General features: G+C 52.2%; 1 protein-coding gene across 1 annotated transcript; it reads left to right on the top strand.

Moving 5' to 3' along the window:
* Window positions 1-43: 43 nt before the first annotated feature.
* On the top strand, window positions 44-20,232 carry PABPC1L (poly(A) binding protein cytoplasmic 1 like). The gene is made up of 15 exons (XM_032350564.1): window positions 44-810; window positions 2,522-2,715; window positions 4,097-4,212; window positions 6,323-6,462; window positions 6,672-6,766; window positions 9,560-9,697; window positions 10,019-10,114; window positions 14,242-14,508; window positions 15,253-15,337; window positions 15,966-16,094; window positions 16,635-16,738; window positions 17,784-17,877; window positions 19,099-19,229; window positions 19,681-19,755; window positions 20,138-20,232. The coding sequence occupies exons 1-14, from the start codon at window positions 618-620 to the stop codon at window positions 19,747-19,749; spliced, it is 1,851 nt and encodes a 616-aa protein (XP_032206455.1). The 5' UTR covers window positions 44-617; the 3' UTR covers window positions 19,750-19,755; window positions 20,138-20,232.
* Window positions 20,233-21,549: the final 1,317 nt, after the last annotated feature.

Genomic DNA, 21,549 nt, shown 5'->3' with positions numbered 1-21,549 from the left:
ACACACACTGGATCCTGCTTAGGATTCTCTCACTCCTTGCATCACTCTCAAAAAAAAAAAACAAAAAAATGGTGGGCCAGGAATATCCGGGAAGATGTTGGTGATATGAGAGTCCGTGTCAAGGAAGGCCTTGGTCACAAATTCTCAAGTGGAGCCTTCAGTCCCGTCATAAGGCTGGTTCCAGAGCGGGTGCTGGATTCTGGCTATCTTGAAAAGACGACTTTGAGGAGGCAAGGAACACAAGCTTTGAAAGTAGGTGTCTGGCCCGGGGTTCTCGTCTGTGAGACGCACAGAATTGCATCAGGTCCCTTCCAATCCCTGAGAAGAGTGCCGTCCGGGTTTTACTGAGAAGGGAAGTGGACCCAGAGACCCAGAAGGCAATGACCTTCGGGACTGGAACAAGCCCGGGTTGGGCTCTGACCCGCGTCCCTGCAGCCCGCCCACAGGCCTGGTGGAGGACGCGCTCCACCTGCAGAGGCGGGGTCCCAGAGCCCTCACCTGGGGCTATTGGGAGTGCTGAGGGGTCCCAGGTGGGACACGGGGCGGGGCGGGGCGAGGGCTAAAGGGAGGGGTGGCCACTCGGAGGAGAGGCCCACCGTGGCGCCTTGGCCAACGCCATGAACGCCAGCGGCCCTGGCTACCCGCTCGCCTCACTCTACGTGGGCGACCTGCACCCCGACGTGACCGAAGCCATGCTGTACGAGAAGTTCTCGCCTGCCGGCCCCATCCTGTCCATCCGCGTGTGCCGCGACGTGGCCACCCGCCGCTCGCTGGGCTATGCCTACATCAACTTCCAGCAGCCGGCCGACGGTGAGCCCCGGGGCAGGGGGGACAGACAGAGGCACAGACGCCGGGCCGACCAGCAGCAGCTCGGGCCCACGCTGGCAAATCTGGCTGCTCCCACGGCTCTTACTTTGCAGCCAGGGAAACGGAGGCCCAGAGATCCAGGGCGTTGGAAGGGGTGCTGCCCCTGAGACAGGAACAGGCAATCAGTGTGCGCCTACTGTGTGTCTTACTGGTGCTCCGTCTTACAGGGGACAAATATTAAGGCCGAATGAAAACAGCCAAGGGCTCTGGGGTTGGGCCGACCACGGACTGGAAAGCCCGCAGCTGTGTGACTTTGAGCAATCACTCAGCCATTCTGAGATTCGGTTGTCTGGGGAATGGGGATGGTACCTGCCTTTCCGCAGTGGTGGGGGGGATGAGAAAATCAAAGCACCTGGTGAGTTTGCAGGTGATGAGTGGGGAAGGCAGGAGCGCTGGGGCTTGGGCTCGCACCTTTCTCAGCTGCCCAGATCTGGTCTCCACTCCAGGCCCCAGACTGGATGTCTCAGAGCTGCGAGCACTGATTGGTTTGTTGGGCGGTTAGGACCGCACCGTTTGACGGTGGAGAGGATGAAGAGCGAGAGCACCAAGTTTTGCCAAAGTTCGGTCACCAGGGTGTGAACTTGAACAAGAGTTTACACTCCCCACCTCTCCATCTGTGAAAAGGGGTGATGGTTTATTCCCCAACAGCACAGAAGGAATGCACTGTGTCTGTGAATATTTCCAGTATCCTTTGGTGCGTGGTAAAAAACCCTAGGTGGGTGGGAAGGGTTCCTAAACGAGGGTTTGCTGGGGTGGTTCTGCCTGTTTCCCAGCAGGTGACTAAACTGGATTCCAGAGCGCCTTCTCCTTTGCTCTGCTTTCCCCACCCCTGCCTCTAACCTCTTCCTCCAAGCCCTGCGCGTTCTGGCCTTTCTGCCAGACTTCACAGATGAGCTAAATGGAGCTCTAGGGAAGAGAAAGGATGTTGCCTCTTTGCTGGGAGGGAACGGGCTGTCGTAGGGGTGGGATGATGGGCAGAGGCTGCTGTTTGCAGACACACTACCACTCCCCGAACTCCTGTTTTGGGCCAGGCCGAAAGTGTAAGGCCCCTGGCGTATCTTCTTCAATTTTCAACCTGTCCCAACTCCCTGGAGGCAGCTAGTGCCATCTCCCTTTGTTCGATGTGGGAAAAGGGTCATCATCTCATCATCCCCACTTTGCAGGTGAAGAAACCACCTCAGAGAGGTGTTCTCCCCCAGAGCCCTACGTCTCAGGATTGAGTCTCAGCTCTGCCCCTCCGTACCTCTGAGCTTTGGTTTCCCCTAACTGCTGCCAGTCTTTGTCTTATGGGCCCTCCTTTGCATTTTCATCTACTCCGTGTGCTTTTGAACACCGCGGTAGACCTTGCCCCACCACTGACCCTTCCCCTTTCTGAGCCTCAGTTTTCCCCTCTGTGAAGTGGGGCCAGGGATCCCGGCTCACGTGAGGAGCCGAACGAGACCCCAGCAGGAAGGGGGAGGAGCGCTGCGCACATTAATTCTTTCCGCGTATCTCCCTTCTTTCAAGTGAGACCCAGACAGTGATTCTTTTTTTTTGGTTTTTTTGGTTTTTTGTTTTTTCCTTTTTTGCTTCCAATGAAGTACCTTAGGGCTCAGGGAAAGAAATACCCTTACTTGCCCCCTTTTCTCCTCCTCCTCCCCCCACCCCCGTCCAGCGGAGCGGGCACTGGACACAATGAACTTTGAAGTGATCAAAGGCCAGCCCGTCCGCATCATGTGGTCGCAGCGAGACCCCGGACTCCGCAAGTCCGGCGTGGGCAACATCTTCATCAAGAACCTGGAGGACTCCATTGACAACAAAGCCTTATATGACACGTTCTCCACCTTTGGGAACATCCTCTCTTGCAAGGTGGGTGTGCGTCCTTCCAGGGGAGGGTCTGTCAAATACCCGTGTGGCAGAGGGATCCCAAGCAGTGCCCCCGCTTCACACCTTGCCGAGCTGTCAGCAACCGCCGTTCCTTTAGCTCGTAATTCTGCAGCTGGTGGTCTGGGCAGTTCTGCTCTTGGCCGGCTCCCTCACAGGCCCCCTGGAGGCTGACTGGCTCGGTCCTCCTTCCTGCCATCTTTCCTCCCCCAGCGGGCTAGCTCAGGCCATGCCTATGACAAGGGCGGCGTCTCCTGGCACACTGCGCAAAGCTCGCCAGGCCTCTTGAGATGTAAGCTTGGGACTGGCCCCCCTTTCCTTCCACTTCATTCTGTGGGCCAAAGCAAGTCACGAGACAAGTTCAAATGCAGAGAGTGAGGACAGTAGACTCGACAGGATGAAGGGCGTGGATACTGGAAGGCTGCTCCCTGAGGCCATCAGGGCGGTCAAGACTTGAGGCTTCCTCTGGGCTACAGAGGATTGGACAGAAAGCTGGATGGGACCTGGGCGAGTGTCTGAGGCCCAACAAGGACCCGTGGTGGCTGTGGACCAGGTTAGATGCAAGGCACACAGGGTGGGGCCTACACCAGGAGCTCGCAGGCTGGTTGGAGACGGTGAGACTTGTAGGAAAGCTGGAGATTGGGCTCTGTGGGGGAAAAGCACAGTGAGCCCTGCAGTCAGAGGCTGAGGCTAGAAACCCATACTACGTGGCTGCCCGGGAAAGGTTTCTGGAGCACGGCGGGAAGAGCACTAGACCCGTGTAGTCGGCCAGCTGCTGAGAAGCTAGCACAACATAGTCGGTCAGATCTTGGACTTCGGTGCTGTCTGGGGTTCAAAATCCAGCCTTTTCCACTTCCTGCCAATGTGACCTTGGGCCAGCTGTGTGACCTCTCCATACCTCGACTTCCTCTAAAAGAGGGCCTTAGTAGAACCTACCTCATAGGCTTGTCATGCACGTATTTTAAGTCTGATAATCTTCACGACATTGAAAGGACCCTGACGCCCTGTTCCCCATCTAAGTGGTAGCTCTCAAAATCAGAAACTTGGCCGCCTGGTGACCTTGGACTAGTCCTTCATTCCCATCTTCCCCAGTCAGGCAGAGGGGGCTCAGAGGTTAAGAATTGCCTGGAGGGGCTCTTAGAGCCAATAGGATAAGAGAAGCCTGTGATCCCCTTAGCAAGTGCTTAGCCCAGAGTGGGGCCCTGGTCTAAATGATTAAATCTGGAGGGAAGAGCAGGGGGCTGGAGTGGAACATGGAGGGACCCCGCCTGGGGCACAGAGCAAACACACAGGTAGTGGTTATTCGTTACCTTTGCCATTCTCTGTGGGGTGCCCCCCAACCCCATCCATCTCCTCTGTGGCCCAGGTAGTATGTGACGATCACGGCTCCCGAGGCTTTGGCTTTGTCCACTTTGAGACCCATGAGGCAGCGCAACAGGCCATCGCCACCATGAACGGGATGCTACTGAATGACCGCAAAGTGTGAGTGCTGGGATGTGGGGGACCGGAGGCTGCCCGTCACCGCCTCAGGGCACCGGACACTGAGCCGCAGCCAGAACTCTGCTGGCGGGGTGACCGCGGAAGGGTCCAGTCCCTCAGGAGCTCCCTCTCCCCAGGGAAGAACAGGGCTGCAGATGTTCCTAGAGGATTGCGCTGAATCCTAAGTGAGGGGATTTTGAAATTTCGGCGAGAACAGCTAATGGCCAGATCACCACTGGATTCAGTGATGTCTGGTTTCCAGCCTGCTCGGCATGGCTGTGAATTTTTTTTCTTAAAACGTCTGTGTTGTTTCATGGGGTTTTTGGACAGGAAGGGAGGTAGGCCCTTAGCGTGCCATCTTCTTACATGTCGGTTTGCCATCCTCCCATCCCCCGCCCTGCACCGCTGCCGTGGTGGCAGACCCCCAGCCTCACGGTGGGCAGGGCAGAGGGGAAGACGCTGGAGCGCATCTCCTTCCCTGGCTTGGATCCTGCCCACAGGACAACCAGCCCCACGCTCAGTGCCGTGGAGGGAAGCAGGCTCTGAGCTGGAAGATGCACTGAGTGTGGCTTTGTCCAGAGCGTCTGAGGGAGGCTCCCATCAGTGAAACCGAGCCTGGCGGGCTTTCCCCGGTTCTCAGAAGGACATGATCTTTGTTAGCTCCTGTTTGCCCAGGTTCACCTACTCTGTGTTCTGTAAGTTTTAATGCCAGCTACCATTTGGTTTGTGCTAAGTGTGCTATAGATGCCATGGAATTTTCTTACATTTTCTTTTTTTAAAAGATTTTATTTATTTATTTGTCAGAGAGCACAAGCAGTGGGGAGAGCGAGAAGCAGGCTCCCCTCTGAGCAAGGAGCCCGATGCGGGGCTCGATCCCAGGACCCTGGGATAGTGACCTGAGCCGCAGGCAGATATTTAACCCAATGAGCCACCCAGGCACCCCTCTTATGTCTTCTTCTTAACCTAGAATACTTTTCTGGAAGTGTTTTTACATGAACTTGGAAATTATAATTTTGAAAGTTAATATTTTCAGGGGTGCCTGGGTGGTTCAGTGGGTTAAAGCCTCTGCCTTCGGCTCAGGTCATGATCCTGGGGTCCTGGGATCAAGCCCCACATTGGGCTCTCCGCTCAGCAGGGAGCCTGCTTCCCCCTCTCTCTCTGCCTGCCATTCTACCTACTTGTGATCTCTGTCAAATGAATAAAATCTTAAAAAAAAAAGAAAATTAATATTTTCAGTCCGCCTCAATAGTAACCATGGCATGACCCATGTCTAGTTCTCTCACCACTGCTTCCCTAGTGCATCCGGTACCTGTTATATGAACAAATGCCTGTGACAAACAAATGCCTGTGATCGGAGCTTCATGCCAAGTTTTTTTTCTATTTTGTGTGGTTTTTAAAAAATATTTTATTTATTTCAGTGAGAGAGTGAAAGTGCACACAAGCAGTGGGGAGGGGGAGAGGGAGAGGGAGAAGCAGACTCCTTGCTGAGCAGGGAGCCTGACCTGGGAGTCAGTCCCAGGACCCTGGGTTCATGACCTGAGCCAAAGGCAGACGCTTAACCAACAGAGCCACCCAGGAGCCCTTGTTTGTTTGTTTGTTTTTAAAGTAATCTCTACACCCAACACGGGGCTCGAACTTACAGCCCTGAGACCAAGAGTCGCATGCTCCACGGACTGAGCCAGCCAGGCGCCCTTTATGCCCAGTGTTATAAAAGTGCATGCTGAGGCTCAGAGAGGTTGAGTAACTTGTCCAGGGTCACACCGCTAGGCAACTGCAGAGTGAGGATTGAGGTGCTCATCTGTTTGACTCTCCAGTTCACACTTGTTCTTCTCTCCCGCACACTCAGCTGCTTGGTGTATGGGAGGAGTTCCCTGTGCATTTGCCCCAAGAATGAACCCTTCTTAACCATATGCTAGAACGTTAATCTTGGCTGTTGGAAGTGGTCCAGCCTTGGCTGTAGTCCGTCTAAAGAGTATTGCCCTGCCCAGCCTCCTGAGGAGGGATATGGGGGCCTTGGACCTGGCAGCAATTGACGCAAGTGACCCAGGGTTGGTGGATTGAGGGGGTGGTGACTGAGGGCGGGCAGCTGCCTACCCCGTCAGTGTGTCCGCAGCTTCGTCGGCCACTTCAAGTCCCGACGGGAGCGGGAAGCAGAGCTGGGAGCGCGGGCCATGGAGTTCACCAACATTTATGTGAAGAACCTCCATGTGGATCTGGACGAGCAGGGCCTGCAAGACCTCTTCTCCCAGTTTGGTGGGCGTGTTCCCCAAGGGCATCAGGGATCACTTTGTCCTCTGTCCCCAGGTTGGGCTGGGAGGAGGGGCCTTTCCGGAGGCTTCCTGAGGAGTTGTGGGGGGTGCGGACGGCACTGAGTAGTCCAAAGCCACAAGGGGGGTGGGAAAGGGAGGGGAACATCCTGGGGCTTCCCAAACTCCCCTCTGAGCCAGGCTGGCCCTTCCCAGGGAAGATGCTGAGTGTGAAGGTGATGAAGGATGAGAGCGGCCACTCCCGAGGCTTCGGTTTTGTCAACTTTGAGAAGCATGAGGAAGCCCAGAAGGTAGGAGCCTCCCTGTGGCTCTGTTTCATGGAGGAGGCACCAAGCCAGCACTAGGAAGGAAGGAGATCAGGTACAGGGGGCTCCAGCTGCTGCGAAGGAGAAGGAAGTCCCTCCTCAGTCTGGACCCACAGCAGTCAGGGCTCTTCCTGCCTGTGACAAAGGCTGAAGGTTGTAGCCTCCTTTGGGTGCTTCCAAACCCTAAGGCCGACTGCTTTTCATAGGTTCTTGCCCACATGGGAGGTGGAGGGGCCTCTGAGATAGCCACTGCCCTCTTCTTGAATTGATGGTGGGACTGAGGCTGGGGAGGGGAAGTGCTAGGTGATTCCTTGCTCCCAGGTCTCTGCAAATGTGTTTCTCAAAATGTTTCCCTTCTCCTGCTCTTTCCGTTAGGGCTGTCCAGTAGAAATAGAATGGGGGCCACAAGTGAGATTTGAAATTTCCCAGCAGCCACATTTAAAAGGATAAAACAAACGAACAACAAATTGATTTTAATAATGTCCCCTTCAACTTAATATATTGAAATTATCACTCCAGTATATATTCAATATAAAAATTGAGATATTTTATGTTCCCCTTGTTTTGTATTTGTTCTTTGAAATCTGGTCCTCCCGGAAGGTGTGAACTCAGACTAGCCACAGTTCCAGTGCTCAGTAGCCACCTGTGGCTACTGACCGCCATATTGGACAGAGTGGCTTTAGACTACTCAATGCTTACTCTGTGGGTTTCTGCTTATTCTTTGCCTCCTCTGAGAAGCCTCTTCTATCCTTATGCTTCTGGTGAGGGGCCCCTTCTTCCTCTCTCCATCAATAACCCAGATCTCCATGTATAGAACTGTGGGTAGAGACTGAACCTTGTTTCACAGCGAAAACTCTGGCATTGCGCCTGCCAGTAAGTACCAGATACCCACAGGCTGAGCAAGTGAATGGAATGAGGTCACACCATGACAATGTTTTCCTATCTGGCTTCCCACCCTAACGCTCTTTCCCAGGCTGCTGCCTCATTAAGACCATTGGACATGGGGATCTCAGCTCATTGTGGATTCTGGCTAGAGAGATCAGGCCCAGTGCCATCTTGATGGCAGCCGTCTTTCCCTGAGCACTTACCATGGGCTGGGCACTGTGCTAAAGGCTGCATACACTCTCCTCTCTGCTCTACCGGCGTGGGTTCAACGGTTGCCACAAGGGTGTAGCTGGTGAGAGGCACCACTGGGATTAGAACGCGCCCCTCTGACTCTGAAGCTTTGTTCTTAAGTGAATGGCTCCTTTCAAAAGGGACCTCTTGTGCGTCCTTGTATAAACCCCTCCCTCTCTCTAGGCTTTGATTTTCTCAACTGTAAAAATGACACGTTGGAGCTTCAAGGATCCATAGACTCCAAAATCTTAGAGACTTTGGCAATGACTTTTGTACATTTTCTGTAGGCGTAAATTGTTTTGTTTTGTTTTTTTTTAACAGTGTTCATTTCAGGTGTGCAATATAGTTATTCAACAATTCCATACACACCATGATGTTTATAGTCACATTATCTACAATAGCCAAATTATGGAATCAGCCCAAGTGACCATCAGCTGACATGGATAAAAAAAGATGTGTGGGGTGTGTGTGTGTGTGTGTGTGTGTGTGTGTGTGTGTACTTATACACACTTAAAGACACAGTGGAATATTACCCATAAAAAATGAACTATTGTTCAATAGGTGATGGGAATCGAGGATTGCACCTGTATGGAAGTGTTGAATCACCATATGGTAGACCTGAAACTAATACTACACTGTGTTAACAGACCTATTTCACCCATTCTCCCCACCCTCTCATCTCTGCTAACCATCAGTTCTCTACAGTGAAGAGTCTGTTTCTTGGTTTGCCTCCCTCTTTTTTCCCCCTTGCTCATTTGTCTGGTTTCTTAAATTCCACATGAGTGAAATAATACGGTATTTGTCTTTCTCTGACTATTTTGCTTAGCATTATACTCTCTAGCTCCATCCGTGTCCTGGAAATGGCAAGCTTTCATTCTTTTTTATGGCTGAATAATATTCCAAAACTGTGGTCCTCAAAATAGTATAGTATTGGCACAAAAATAGAAGCACAGATCGATGGAACAGATTAGAAAACCCAGGTACTGACCTTTTAAGACTGATGTGGAACTAGCTGTTCTTGGGGCCTGAGAGTATGTTTACAAGGATTTGCATATTTGGGTGGGGAAGCAAAAGTCACTGTTGTGTGAAAATATTTTTTTTAAGGACTTTGTGTGTATAAGAGAGAGAGAGGGAGCACAAATGGAGAACAGGGGCAGAGGGAGAAGCAGACCCCCTGCTAAGCAGAGAGCCCAATATGGGGCTCGATCCCAGGACCCTGAGATCATGACCCAAGCCAAAGGCAGAGGCTTAACCCACGGAGCCACCAAGGCACCCCTATTTTTATTTATTTATATTTTTTCAAGATTTTATTTGCCAGAGAGAGTGAGAGCACAAGCAGGGGGAGCAACAGGTAGGGGGATAAGCAGGCTCCCTGCTGAGCAAGGAGGCCGATGAGGGACTCGATCCCAGGACCCTGGGATCATGACCCGAACTGAAGGCAGACACTTAACCGACTGAGACACCCAGGCACCCCCCAATTTTTAAAATCTATGTTTTCAAAAAGTGGATTCACTTTAAATGGCCTTTATCATGGTTCTACTAATTCTCAGCCAGCAAGGCTGGCCCAGCTGACAGGTGGCCCCCTTCAGGCCCAGATGCTGGGCCTGGAGGCAGGGCCTCATGGGGGTGGTTACCAGTTCCTCTGGCCCCTTCCCCGGCCAGGCAGTGATGGACATGAATGGGAAGGAGGTGAGCGGGCGGCTGCTGTACGTGGGCCGGGCCCAGAAGCGGCTGGAACGGCAGAATGAGCTGAAGCGCCGGTTTGAGCAGATGAAGCAGGACCGGCTGACCCGTTACCAGGTGACAGCCCCCTGGTGGCAGCTGCTGCTATGTGAGCGTGTCTGTGTGTGGAGGGCCCTGAATGGGAAGCCTTCCTCCAGCAATCCCGTGTCTGGGAACTGGGCTTCAGTGGTGGGGCGGGGGTGGGGGGTGGGGTAGCTGTAGCTTCCAGGGGATTGGCGTTCTTAGTGATTGGGGGGCATGGATGCCATGCAGGACTGGAAACAGGAGGCTGGGTGGCCAGGGCTTCTAGGCCCCCCATGGCTTATATTGGCCTCTGACACAGAGCAACCCGAGGCTTGGAGGGGAAGGGACACCCCCAGCAGTAACCTTTCTTTCTAGGGCGTGAATCTGTACGTTAAAAACCTGGATGACTCCATTGATGATGAGAAGCTGAGAAAAGAGTTCTCTCCCTATGGAGTGATCACCAGTGCTAAGGTGAGGACTGGGGGCACCTATAGGGGATGGAGAGCCTTCCCCTCCTGTCCTCCTGCTGCTTGCACACCCCTCCCTCCCTTGTGACTTCCAAGGAGTTGGTGCTGAGCCATTCCTTTTAGAGTTTGGGGGGCTATGTCTGATCCCCATTGGAGCTTGGTGGCCCTCTGCAACCTTGTCTTCTCTGGAGGGGAAGAGGATGTGAGTCCAGTCCCAGTCACATAGCTGGACTTATTGGGGTTCCCTGTAACCTTGGTTCATTCAAAAAGCATTAATTGAGTGCCTGCTATATGCCAGATTCTAGAAATTCACGTTTCAGAATTTCCATAGACTTTTGTTGTCTTCTGGATCTCAGTTTCCCCATTTGGAAAATGAGAGGGTTGGGCTACTTCATTCATCATTCATTGTTCCCCATTTACGGAGCACTTACCATGAGCCCAGCCCATTTAGCACCTGATATGTGATGACTGGCCATTCTACTCAGTAGCTCTGTGACCATGGGCTGATGTTTTCTGAACTTCATCTACACCATGAGACTGCTGGGTTCATTGGATGTTTCTGACCCCTGGCTTATTAAGCCCCCCTGGGGAGCTCTTACAGACAGACACCTGAGTCAGACAAATGGAAAGAAGATTTCACAGTAGGGCCTGGGCATCTTATTTTAAAGCTCCTCAGAGGACTTTGGATAACCCAGTGTTCATTCCTTCCATATTCCTCCTGTCTCACCAGGGCCTCTGGGAAGCCTGTAGTAATGAGTTCGATGTGATTCTTGCCCTTGAGTAGCTTCCAGTCAAGGGGGAAGTCAGATGCATCACCAACTCGCATCTCTTATAAGGTGTTTGTGGTGTGGGCTGGGAGTATTGGAGGCAGAGCTGTGGTACCTCAGGGGACCAGGAAGGAGGGCTTCCTCCTTCTGACAGTGGCAGAAGCATTTGGCTTGGCTGTAAGGAGGTAGGGACCTGCAGGGGGGAAGGAGGAACTTTCCAAAGACATCAGTGTGAGTGGTGAGGCTGGAGACCCACATATGTGATATGATGGTTGGGTTCTTGGGAAGTGGTCTAGAAGGTCTTTTGTCTGTTGAATCCAATTTCAATTTTTGAATTTTTTTTATTTTTAAAAAAGATTTTATTTGTCAGAGAGAGAGAGAGTACAAACAGGGGGAGGGGCAGGCAGAGGGAGAAGCAGGCTTCTGGGATCACGACCTGAGCCAAAGGCAGACGCTTGTTTAACTGACTGAGCCACCCAGGCATCCCCGTTGAATACAATTTTAAATGTCCTTCAGGAAGTCTGGTGTTTAGGGCAGAGGTTCTAAGAATTTTTGAGTTAAGGATCTTTGAAAAAATGTCAGAGCTATGAGACGTGTAAGTTAAGCATCAGTAAATTTGCTTACACATTATAAAAAAGCTATCTGCCCTCTTTCCCAGCAAACATGTACTTTGTGTAGTATGGTCTTTGAAAACTGGGATGTTCAAGTTAGTTAGAACTAGGTCTAAATCCCAGTCCTACGTTAACTAGCTGTAGAATCTGAGGGAAGTGACTCTGCCTTTTGGACTCTGTTTACCCATCTGTCAAATAGGAGCAACATTCCCTACCTCTCAAGGTGTCCTGAGCACTGAAGAGTCTGAGTGCAGAGCACCTGCCCCCAGTAAGCTGTGAAATAACGATCTGATTATTCACATGTCGTGTCTAATTTCCGGAGAATCACCGACCTCCGTGAGGACTTGCCGAGGGAAGGGATTTGTTTTTTGTTTTGTTTTGTTTTAAATGTCAATCCAGGCAAAGCTTTTTCTGCCTACAGTTTGAAGCCTACGTGGTGACATTTTTTTTTTAATATTTTATTTATTTGACAGACAGAAATCACAAGTAGGCAGAGAGGCAGGCAGAGAGAGAGAGGGGGAAGCAGGCTCCCCACTGAGCAGAGAGCCCGATGCGGGGCTCGATCCCAGGACCCTGGGATCATGACTGGAGCCGAAGGCAGTGGCTTAACCCACTGAGCCACCCAGGCGCTCCCCGAGGGAAGGGAATTGTAAAAATTTGGGCTGCTCCGAGTTGCGGCACTATCTTGTTCATTGACCCACTAGGTTAATAAAGTGGGGATTTTATGGACGTTTACATATTTCCATGATTTCGATTGTATATAAAATGCAATGATTATGAAAAGGAATTAAGGCCTGTAAAGTGCTAATGACACTACCACGTTTATAGTAAGCTGCATAAATGTATTTTATCATTCTTTACTATCTAACAGAAGTTCTTATTAACTTGTTAAGTGATACTTTTGTGCCAAGAAAATCTGGGTGATGAAAGCCTATGGATCCCTTCCGAGAATACCTTTTAGTGCATAAAAGAAAATTCAGAGCATTGCGGAAAACCAATTATATTGAAACAAAATTATCAAAACACGAAGGTGACCGTAGTAGGCGCTTTGTTATTGTACCCAACTATAAGATCTAGGGAGGCAACAGTTAGCATAGATGATATTTGAGGGCAGCAGCGATTAACAGGTTATGAAAATATTTTCTTTCTCTTTCTGACAAAATTCCAAGCACAGCCAAGGCTCCCCTATTTTTGTTGTCTGTATTCACAATAGGAGGGAACCCTAATGTGAGAAAGGAGAGGCCATTTTTTCCCCCCATCCGAGTTCACAGATCCCCCGGACTTCTGTCCATTGGCCTCCCTGGGCAGGGGGAGCGTCTGTGAACCCTCAGGCTCAGGCCCCCGTGTGGTTGGGTAGCGAAGTGCAGTTCGAACACCCATGATCTAGAACATACAGAACATGGACTCTAATAGAGAAGCAGATTTTAAAAGTATATCAGTTCAAGTCCAAATGTGTGAGCCAGGCCTGTGGTTTGACTCCAAAAAACATTACAAACCATACATGCAATGTGGATTGGATCCTGGAAGAGAAAAATAATATTTATTAGAAAAACTAGTGAAAGATGAATGAGATCCGCAGATCAGTTAATAGCATTGTGGTTAATAATTAATAGTACCATCCCAACGTTAACCTACACATGTACCCTGTTCACATCGGGGCAAGCTGGCTGAAAGATCGCCACTCCGTACTATTTTTGCAATTTTTCTGTGCATCTGAAGTTATTCCAAAACGTAAAAAAGTTATTTTAGTAACAAAGCTAAGAACCTCTTCCCCAGATTCCTAAAGAACTTGACTCAGTGCCTTGCAGAGGCAATGAACAATGATCAGAACGCTGCATTGGGTTTGAGTCCTGGATGATGTGTGTCCACAGGCTGGGTGACTCTGGATAAGTCACTCTCTTTTTTAAACTGTAATAAGGACTTTTATTTCTACCACAAAGAAAATAGAATAAGGCATCAAAAATACAGATCACTTTTGGGACGCCTGGGTGGCTCAGTTGGCTAAGCATCGGTCAGGTCATGATCCGAGGGTCCTGGGATCGAGCTGCACATAAAAAAAATATATATATATATATATATATATATATATATATAAAACTTTTATATTCCATACAAATCTGATTTTATTGGCCTTTCTAGGAAACTCTTAAGAACGTTTTATTCTTTCCCTGATTCCCACATGAACCAAAGAATTGTATGGGTCGTTTAAAAAAACCAAAGAGTAAGTTGAAAGGCAGATTTTCATCACAGGGGCATCTCACGACGTGTTTAAGATTGTGGCTCTGGCTAAAGAACCCTGTGCCCTGTTCTTAGATTTTTAAGCAATCCTCTTCCTTCATGGTAGCCCGTGTAATGTAAGTAGATTCCGTTTAAAGCAGCTTTCCTGCACAGCTTAGGAAGACCATTTCAAAAAGAAAATGTACAAATCCTGAAATGCGGCAGTTCCCACAGACTCTGGGGAGTGTCCTGTTAAACAGCGAGCAGCCCCCCATTAGCAAGTGACCTGGTCTCCGCCAAGTCACTCTCAAGCCCCACTTGGTCCCCTGTGAAGTGGGAGTGGAGGTCCCCTCCTCATCAGGTGCGGTACATGTGACCTGAGAAGGCACTTCCAGGATCTGGCATGTCATGGGCCTCAGTCAATGTCAGGGGGACAATTTCTCCTGGGCCCCTGGGGTGGGGGGAAGGAGAGGAGCGCAGCCTTCCGGAGTCTTCCTTCCCCAACCCCAGTAGACCTTGTCTTGTCTTGCTTTTAGGTGATGACAGAGGGTGGCCACAGCAAGGGGTTTGGCTTTGTGTGTTTTTCCTCTCCAGAAGAGGCGACCAAGGCCGTGACAGAGATGAACGGGCGCATCGTGGGCACCAAGCCGCTATACGTGGCACTGGCCCAGCGCAAAGAGGAGCGGAAAGCCATCCTCACCAACCAGTACATGCAGCGTCTCTCCACGGTGCGGGCCCTGGGCGGCCCCCTCCTGGGCTCCTTCCAGCAGCCCGCCAGCTACTTCCTGCCGGCCATGCCCCAGGTGACGACCTGCCCGCACCCCTTCCCTGACAGCCAGGTACAGCAGGAGGGCAGCTTCCCAGCTAGATGCGGGCTGTCCATGTGTTTTCTGCTGGAAACTCGGCAGGCAGGCTGTTCTAACCCCATCTGTGAGGGGTGGGTAAGCATGTTGCTGTCGAGCGGTTCTTCCCACCCACCCAGGGAGAGATTTGGGTTCTGCTCAGAGAGACTCTCTCTGGGCAACGAAGTTTGAGAAACAGTGCATTAAATAGAAAGGACCTAGCCTTCTATGCTGTACGACCCTGTACTATACACCTTACTCTCCCACTTAGCCTTTCCCCAGCTTAGCCGGTCCTGTCTCCCAGGCCACCCAGCAGCCTCTGCTGGAGGTGTGTGCTAAGGAGGGAGCTCACGGGACTTAGAGGAAGTGGAAATGTGCTGGCCGTTAGCAGCTACCAGGATGACATTCCAGCTCCTTATAGCAGTAGGTTTGGCTGGCACAGGTCCGAGGGGGTGTGTGACCATCTCATGCCATCCTTTGGGCCACCAGCTCTGGTCAGGGGCAAGGAGCGAACCTGACACCTTGCCCCGGAGGGTTCAGGGCTCACGGACAGCCTGAGCTGGGCAGCAGAGACATCGTCCCAGCTCGTGACTCCTCACTAGCCAGTCCCTGGATGGGGGCAGTGAAGTCCCTACAGGGGTGTCTGGGAGGGATGTGGTTTCTCACCTGCTGCCGACCCCTGACTGCCAGGCTTCTCCCTCACAGCCTCCAGCTCAGGCTGCGTACTACGCCTCCGGCCCCCCCATGCAGCCCTCCCCCAGGTGGACAGCCCAGCCTCCGAGACCGTCCTGTGAGTGACTCAGCCCCTGGTACCCTCAGCCAGGCCCGCAGGGGTGGGTCCTGTAGGGCAGTGTGGAACCCAGGGCTACAAACACAGGCTTTGGGGGCAAGCCTGGCTCTGCTACTCCCCCAGGTGTTAATTCGGTGGGTAATTCACTTCTAGTTTCCTCTTCTGAACAAGGCCTATATAAAGCACCATGCAGTGCTGAACTTGTAAATGACTTAGGGGTGTAGCCATCCTCTTCAATTAGCTCCCAAGAACGGTCTGATTTAGGGCCGTCACAGTGAACTCCTGGGGCTGTGTGGCTGATGGGTGGCCCCTCCCTAGGAGGGGAGCTCACCCTGATTTGACAGTGTCTTAGGGGCCCCATGGGTGTGATCATGATGGCTATGCCTCCTGGGGCCACTGGGGCCTCTGGGTAGAAACAAGATGGCTTTGTCATTGTAGATTTCCACACACACCCCTCCCCCGGAGTTCTGGGTCTGCCTGACTCAGTGAATTCACTCATCCTTTTGCTGAGAACGTTCTGGTTCCCCCTTCCCATTCTCTTCCTCACCCTGGAATCTTCAGGGTGCAGTGGGCCACTCGGATTGTCCTGCCCCGTCAACCTTTCTCTCCATGTTTTCTATGCCACAAGCCATCTACCCTCCAGGTGCCTCTGTGGTCCGGCCACCAGCCATGTTGCGGCGCCCCCCGGCCCAGGTCAGCGGTGTCAGGCAGGTCTCTACCCAGGTGCCACCCCTGGTGCCCCACGCCCAAAGAGTGGGTGAGTGTGGGCAGGGCCAATAGGAATGGGAGTGTGTGGAGGGCGGGGCAGGGGCTTGGTGCCAGGTTGGCACAGGTGGGGAGTCAGCACTGGCCTCCACGGCGACCTTGGCTGTGACACTGCCCTCTCCGAGAGTAGAGCTGACTTTGGAGGCTGTGCAGCGTAGGAGTTTGCGTGGGCCTTAGAATCCCACAGACCCAGGTCCTGGGGCCAGCTCACTCTGTGGCCTTGCTCGCTCTGGTTACCACCTCTTTAAAATAGGGATGAAAATAGCCCTTCCGGTTGGTCGCATGGGTCAATGAGATCACACAGGCCAGGGCTTAGCCTCAGATCAGAACGTTAGCAAGCATGCAGCAGCCGTGAACAAGGTTGTAGATGTGGGCTGTAAGGTGAGCCCCTCCGTTCCTTCATTCGGCAAATGTGTGTATATCTATGTGGCAGCCTCCTGGCAGACACGGGGCTACTACATGAACTTGTGTCTTTAGGCTTTGTGGCTTTAGATGGCTGTGAGGGCCTAACGCACCTGCTTATTCCTCATAGCCCACATTGGTACCCAGACCACAGGAGCCGGCGGGGCAGGATATTCTACGCCAAGTGGGTCTCTCCTGACACACAAATACTCTGCAGCAACACACAACCCTTGGGTAAGGCTGGCCTGTTTGCTCTCTTAGTTGGGGCTCCAGTGGGGGTTGGCTCAGAACCTTGGCTAAGGCATTGGAGGCATTGGCCCTCTCTGGGCCTTGATTTTTGTTTTTTGTTTTTTGTTTTCTTTTCTTGAATTGTGAAGTTTCATTTGCTAATGTGTATAAGAAACAGTCCCCCTGGGGCGCCTGGGTGGCTCAGTAAGTTGAAGCCTCTGCCTTTAGCTCAGGTCTTGGTCCCAGGGTCCTGGGATCGAGCCCCGCATTGGGCTCTCTCCTTGGCAGGGAGCCTGCCTCCCCCTCTCTCTCTGCCTGCCTCTCTGCCTATTTGTGATCTCTGTCTGTCAAATAAATAAATAATCTTAAAAAAAAAAAAAAGAAAGAAAGAAACACTCCCCCTTACTAACAGAAGGAGGAAAAGGTCCAAGATCACATTTGGTGTATTAATTATGATTTTCTCTGCCTGGGTTATTAGCCAAATTAACTTGGATTTCATTAATATTCAGTGTGGAGCAATAAGGAAAGCTCTTCTATAAATGGGATGTGATTAATCTACAGTATAACTGAATATATCTATTGTCATTGACTTAAAGAGCTGTGTGTATTTATCTCCCAAGTCCCAGACTTGGCATTAGCCTATCCTGTCTAGAATTTCAGTGTGTAGATATCGAAGTCTCTCTTGCAAAATGAACAGGTGTACTCTTTAAGTGGCAGAATGCTTTCAAAGTTGCCATGGTATGGGAGGATCAGGCGTATGCTGGGGATGTGGCTATGAAGCTGGGTGATAGTAAGTGTGTCATTTGGCACAAAGTGAATAGTCACGCTTTCCTTTGGCCTTCACAGGTTCCTGGCACTAAGGCATGCAAATTGGGGTGTGTCTGGCTCACTGTGCCCTTGTTAGGGACACTATCCCACCCAATGGTCCCTACTTTGCCACTTGCCCCCCAATCCAGAGCATTCCTGGAGGCCTGTGCTCCCAACAGTGTAAGTGCCATGAGGTCTTGCGCTCTGCGGTGGTTAAGGGACGTGTCCCCGGCACTGTGTTCAGGTGGAGGAGCCCGCTGTGCGCATCCTGGGACAGGAGCCCCTGACGGCATCCATGTTGGCCGCAGCACCGCTGCACGAGCAAAAGCAGATGATTGGTGAGTGGCTGGTCCCCCTACCCTGGAGGGGAAACAGCGGCCGAGGGGTGGCCAGCCTGTTGGGAAAAGCCCTGAGTGGAGGTCAGATGTGTAGACAAGGTCCAGTGTAGCTGCAGACCCCCCTGCTGGGTGACCTTGCTCAGGTCGCTTCTGTTCTCTCGGCCTCCCTGCTTTCTTGTCTCAAAACACGGGTCTAGGTTTCTTCAGCACCAGGCCCACAATGGGCTGGAGAGAGCCCAGCTGAGGGCAGATCAGGGGCCAGGAGCCCCAGGGTATGGTCTTGGGTTTCTGCTGGTGGGTGTCACAGCGCCTCACCTCTTCTGATTGGGAAGAGGCTGTGCCCACATGTCCGGCTCCCAGTGACCACTGCGGGGAGGCGGGAAATAAGTGTGCACGGGGCAAACACCTGTTCGCTGCTGGGCTGTGAGTTCCCTGTGCAGATCGTCCCCAGCCCACTGTCTGTGACAAGCCCTGCCAAAGGATGCCACTTGCTGTCGAACGAATGACCAGCTTGCTACTTACTGGGTGTCAGGTTCTTTCCTCCGTGGCCACCAAGATGTCCAGAACCTCTCTGAAGGCCCCCTTTGCCACCATCCTGTTGTTTGCTCAGCTCACCTGGGGTTCTGCCACTTCCCACTGGTCAAAGGAAATCCTCCACGGGCTTCATGGAGGCAGGAAGCTGTTAGCCGTTCCCTGTAGACCTCTTCACTTCCCTGGTGGGAAAACCTCTCCCACCCTAGCACCGCAGCACCCCAGCATAGCTAGACCCTCCACGCATTGCTGAGAGGGGTGCCTCACCACTAGTCCTGGGTCCTGTCACTAGGAGTGTCTGATGGTGGAAGGTGAATTTTTCTTGTGCATGTGGTCCCCCCTGTGCCCCCAAAAGTCCAGTCTGGCATTAGCATATCTTGTCTAGGATTTCAGTGTGTATACAGGAACTATTTCTTGCAAGATGAACAAGAGTAGTCTTTAAAGCCCAAGTCTGTGTCCAACCCTGTGTAGATGACTTCACCTAGAATATAAAATTTGATTCTTCAAATTAGCCTCCGAAGCAGGGTTTGCTCCGCATGCTTTAGAGTTGGAAAAGAGGCTCCCAGTGGGGCTAAGGGACGGGACGAGCCCCCAGATGCCTCACTGCTCTGTTCCACAATACCCACACCTCCCCCACCGCGCACCCCCCGCTCTTGGGCTGCCGGGATATCAGCCAGCTGTTCTGTACAGGTGAGCGTCTGTACCCCCTTATCTACGATACCCACACCCAGCTGGCCGGCAAGATCACGGGCATGCTACTGGAGATCGACAACTCGGAGCTGCTGCTCATGCTGGAGTCCCCAGAGTCCCTCAATGCCAAGGTGGTCTGGGCCCTGGGTGGCAGGGTGCCCTCCGAGGGCAGGAGGAGAGCTTATGACAAAGACTTCTCCTAGAAGAGCTAGCTACCAGGCGGGGGCTGGGACGGTTTCCCTTTTTGCTACTGCCAGCTTGCACTTGCTGAATCTTTGAGCAGGCAGGGAAAAGGGCTTAAGGGTTTGCTATTCCAGCTCTTGCCCATTAATTCTCTGCAGCTCCATGTGCGAGGTCTTGCAAGGTCTTGTGAGGTCTTGGTACAGAGAGCAGTGTTCTGACAGTCTTGGGTCACACACCTGTTTTGAGAAGGTGACCGTGGGTTTCCGCTTGCAAGCCCCAACGCTAGGAAGGCGGGGACTTCCAGTATCTAGCATGCTTGGGCACTGGGAGGCCAGGGCTCTCCCAGGACCCTGCTGGGCAGCTGCACTAACTGCCATCCCCCCGTCTCGTGTCCCATAGGTAGAAGAGGCTTTGGCAGTGCTGCAGGCACACCAGGCCACAGAGCTGACGACTGTGAATGTGCTCTGAGACCAGGTGGGTAGCTGGGGTGGGACAGACGGAGTCAGAAGCAGCTGAGCCCAAGAGAAGCTGGGAAAAACCAGTCAGGGATTGACTTGCAGAAGCTGTGTGGCTGGCTTTCTCTGAGGCACCGAGGAGTTTGGGGGAAGCTGTGATGATCAAAGCAAGAGGACAGACGGTGTGATATGAATGACTGTTGACCACTGGGCAAAAAGTACAGATGTCCTCTTGCCCGCTGTCCTGCCTGGCCTCCCTGGGAAGAGGCCGGGCTGTCCCTGGGCGTTGCCTGGCTTCACGCTCCTTGCTGGAAGGCCTGGCTTGGCCCGCTACCTTCTTAGTTGAAGGCCAGGAGTCTGCCAAATGTGAGAAACATTTATTCCTATCCTCTCATCCCCAGGAAATGGAATCCTGCCTCCCCCGGCTGACGAGAGAATGGCGTTCCCTGCTCTTGGCTCTCCGTCTCACTGAACCATAACTTCTTTTTTCTCCCTGGGGCTGTATGGGTACTTGAGCTCTGTATGTGGAATGAAGGCTGGACACCCCGCCAGCCTATCACTTTTTGCTTTGTGCATTAAAAGTGCTGCAAACTCTGTCTTGTCTAGAATAATGTTACACAATCCCTCAGTCAGCGGGAGGCCAGCGGCAGTTGGTGCTTCGGGAGGGTGGGGGGAACCTGCACTGCCAGGCACTCAGCCAAGTATCCGGAAACCTCCATGTGCGTCAGACGTGGGCACCTGCAGCTTGAATTCCTTGTCTCGGTGCTGTGTGAGGGCCGCAGCTGGGTGCGTTTTGAGTTGCTTCCAGATGGTCCTGCTCTGCCCCTGCCCCTTCTCTGGTGTACACACCTTCTCCTCCAGCACTTCGGGTGTCTGTTCCTTTCAGCCAATCCCAGCCCGGTCAAGCCCCCACGCTTTGCTCTGCCCCACCTCACTCAGGCACAAGGAGGCCTCCTGTGCCCACGTCTGGGCACATTATCATTATCACATACCATTATTCTAGAAAAAGCCCCCACAGAATTGCTTTTAGATACCTTCCCAAGTCCTGATTTTATCTTCTGTGTGTCCATTAGTAAACCAAGGTGCTTGCCTTCTAGACCCTGAGAAGAAAAAGTCAGTCACTTGTGAGGGGATGTTACCACTAAACCTGCCTCCCATCAGTTAAGATTCTTGCCTGAGAGGTGACAATAAAAGGGGCACAGCTCCCCGCTCTGGCCCCTTGGCCATGCGGCATATGGGTCTGTGACCCCTAGAATCTGCTTAGCTCAGAGGGCTGTGGCAGCTCACAGAGCTCCTCCTTCAGAGCTCAGAAGCAGTGTGCTACCAGCTGAATGGCACTCGGCACTCCTGTGACAGGAGCAAAGGGACAACGGTTTCCCTCTGCTCTTAGGGTCCTCAGACTCCGTGCTGCTCCATTAAGGGGAAAACACAGTGGGTGCCTGGGTGGCTCGGATGGTTGAGTTTGCCTTTGGGGGCGCTTGGGTGGCTCAGTGGGTTAAAGCCTCTGCCTTCAGCTCAGGTCATGATCCTAGGGTCCTGGGATCAAGCCCCACATGGGCTTTCTGCTCAGCAGGGAGTCTGCTTCCCTTCCTGTCTCTCTGTCTGCCTCTCTGCCTACTTGTGATCTCTGTCAAGTAAATAAATAATAAAAATCTTAAAAAAAAAAAAAAAAAAAGAGTTTGCCTTCGGCTCAAGTCATGATCTAGGATCCTGAGATGGAGTCTCACGTCATGTCAGGCTCCCTGCTCTCTGGGGAGTCTGCATCTCCCTCTGCCCTTCCTCCCACTTGTTCTCTCAAAATCTTAAAAAAAAA

The sequence above is a fragment of the Mustela erminea genome, chromosome 7 (genome assembly GCF_009829155.1).
Source record: "Mustela erminea isolate mMusErm1 chromosome 7, mMusErm1.Pri, whole genome shotgun sequence".
Classification (NCBI taxonomy): Eukaryota; Metazoa; Chordata; class Mammalia; order Carnivora; family Mustelidae; genus Mustela; species Mustela erminea.
This window is presented reverse-complemented; position numbering and strand designations above follow the sequence as displayed.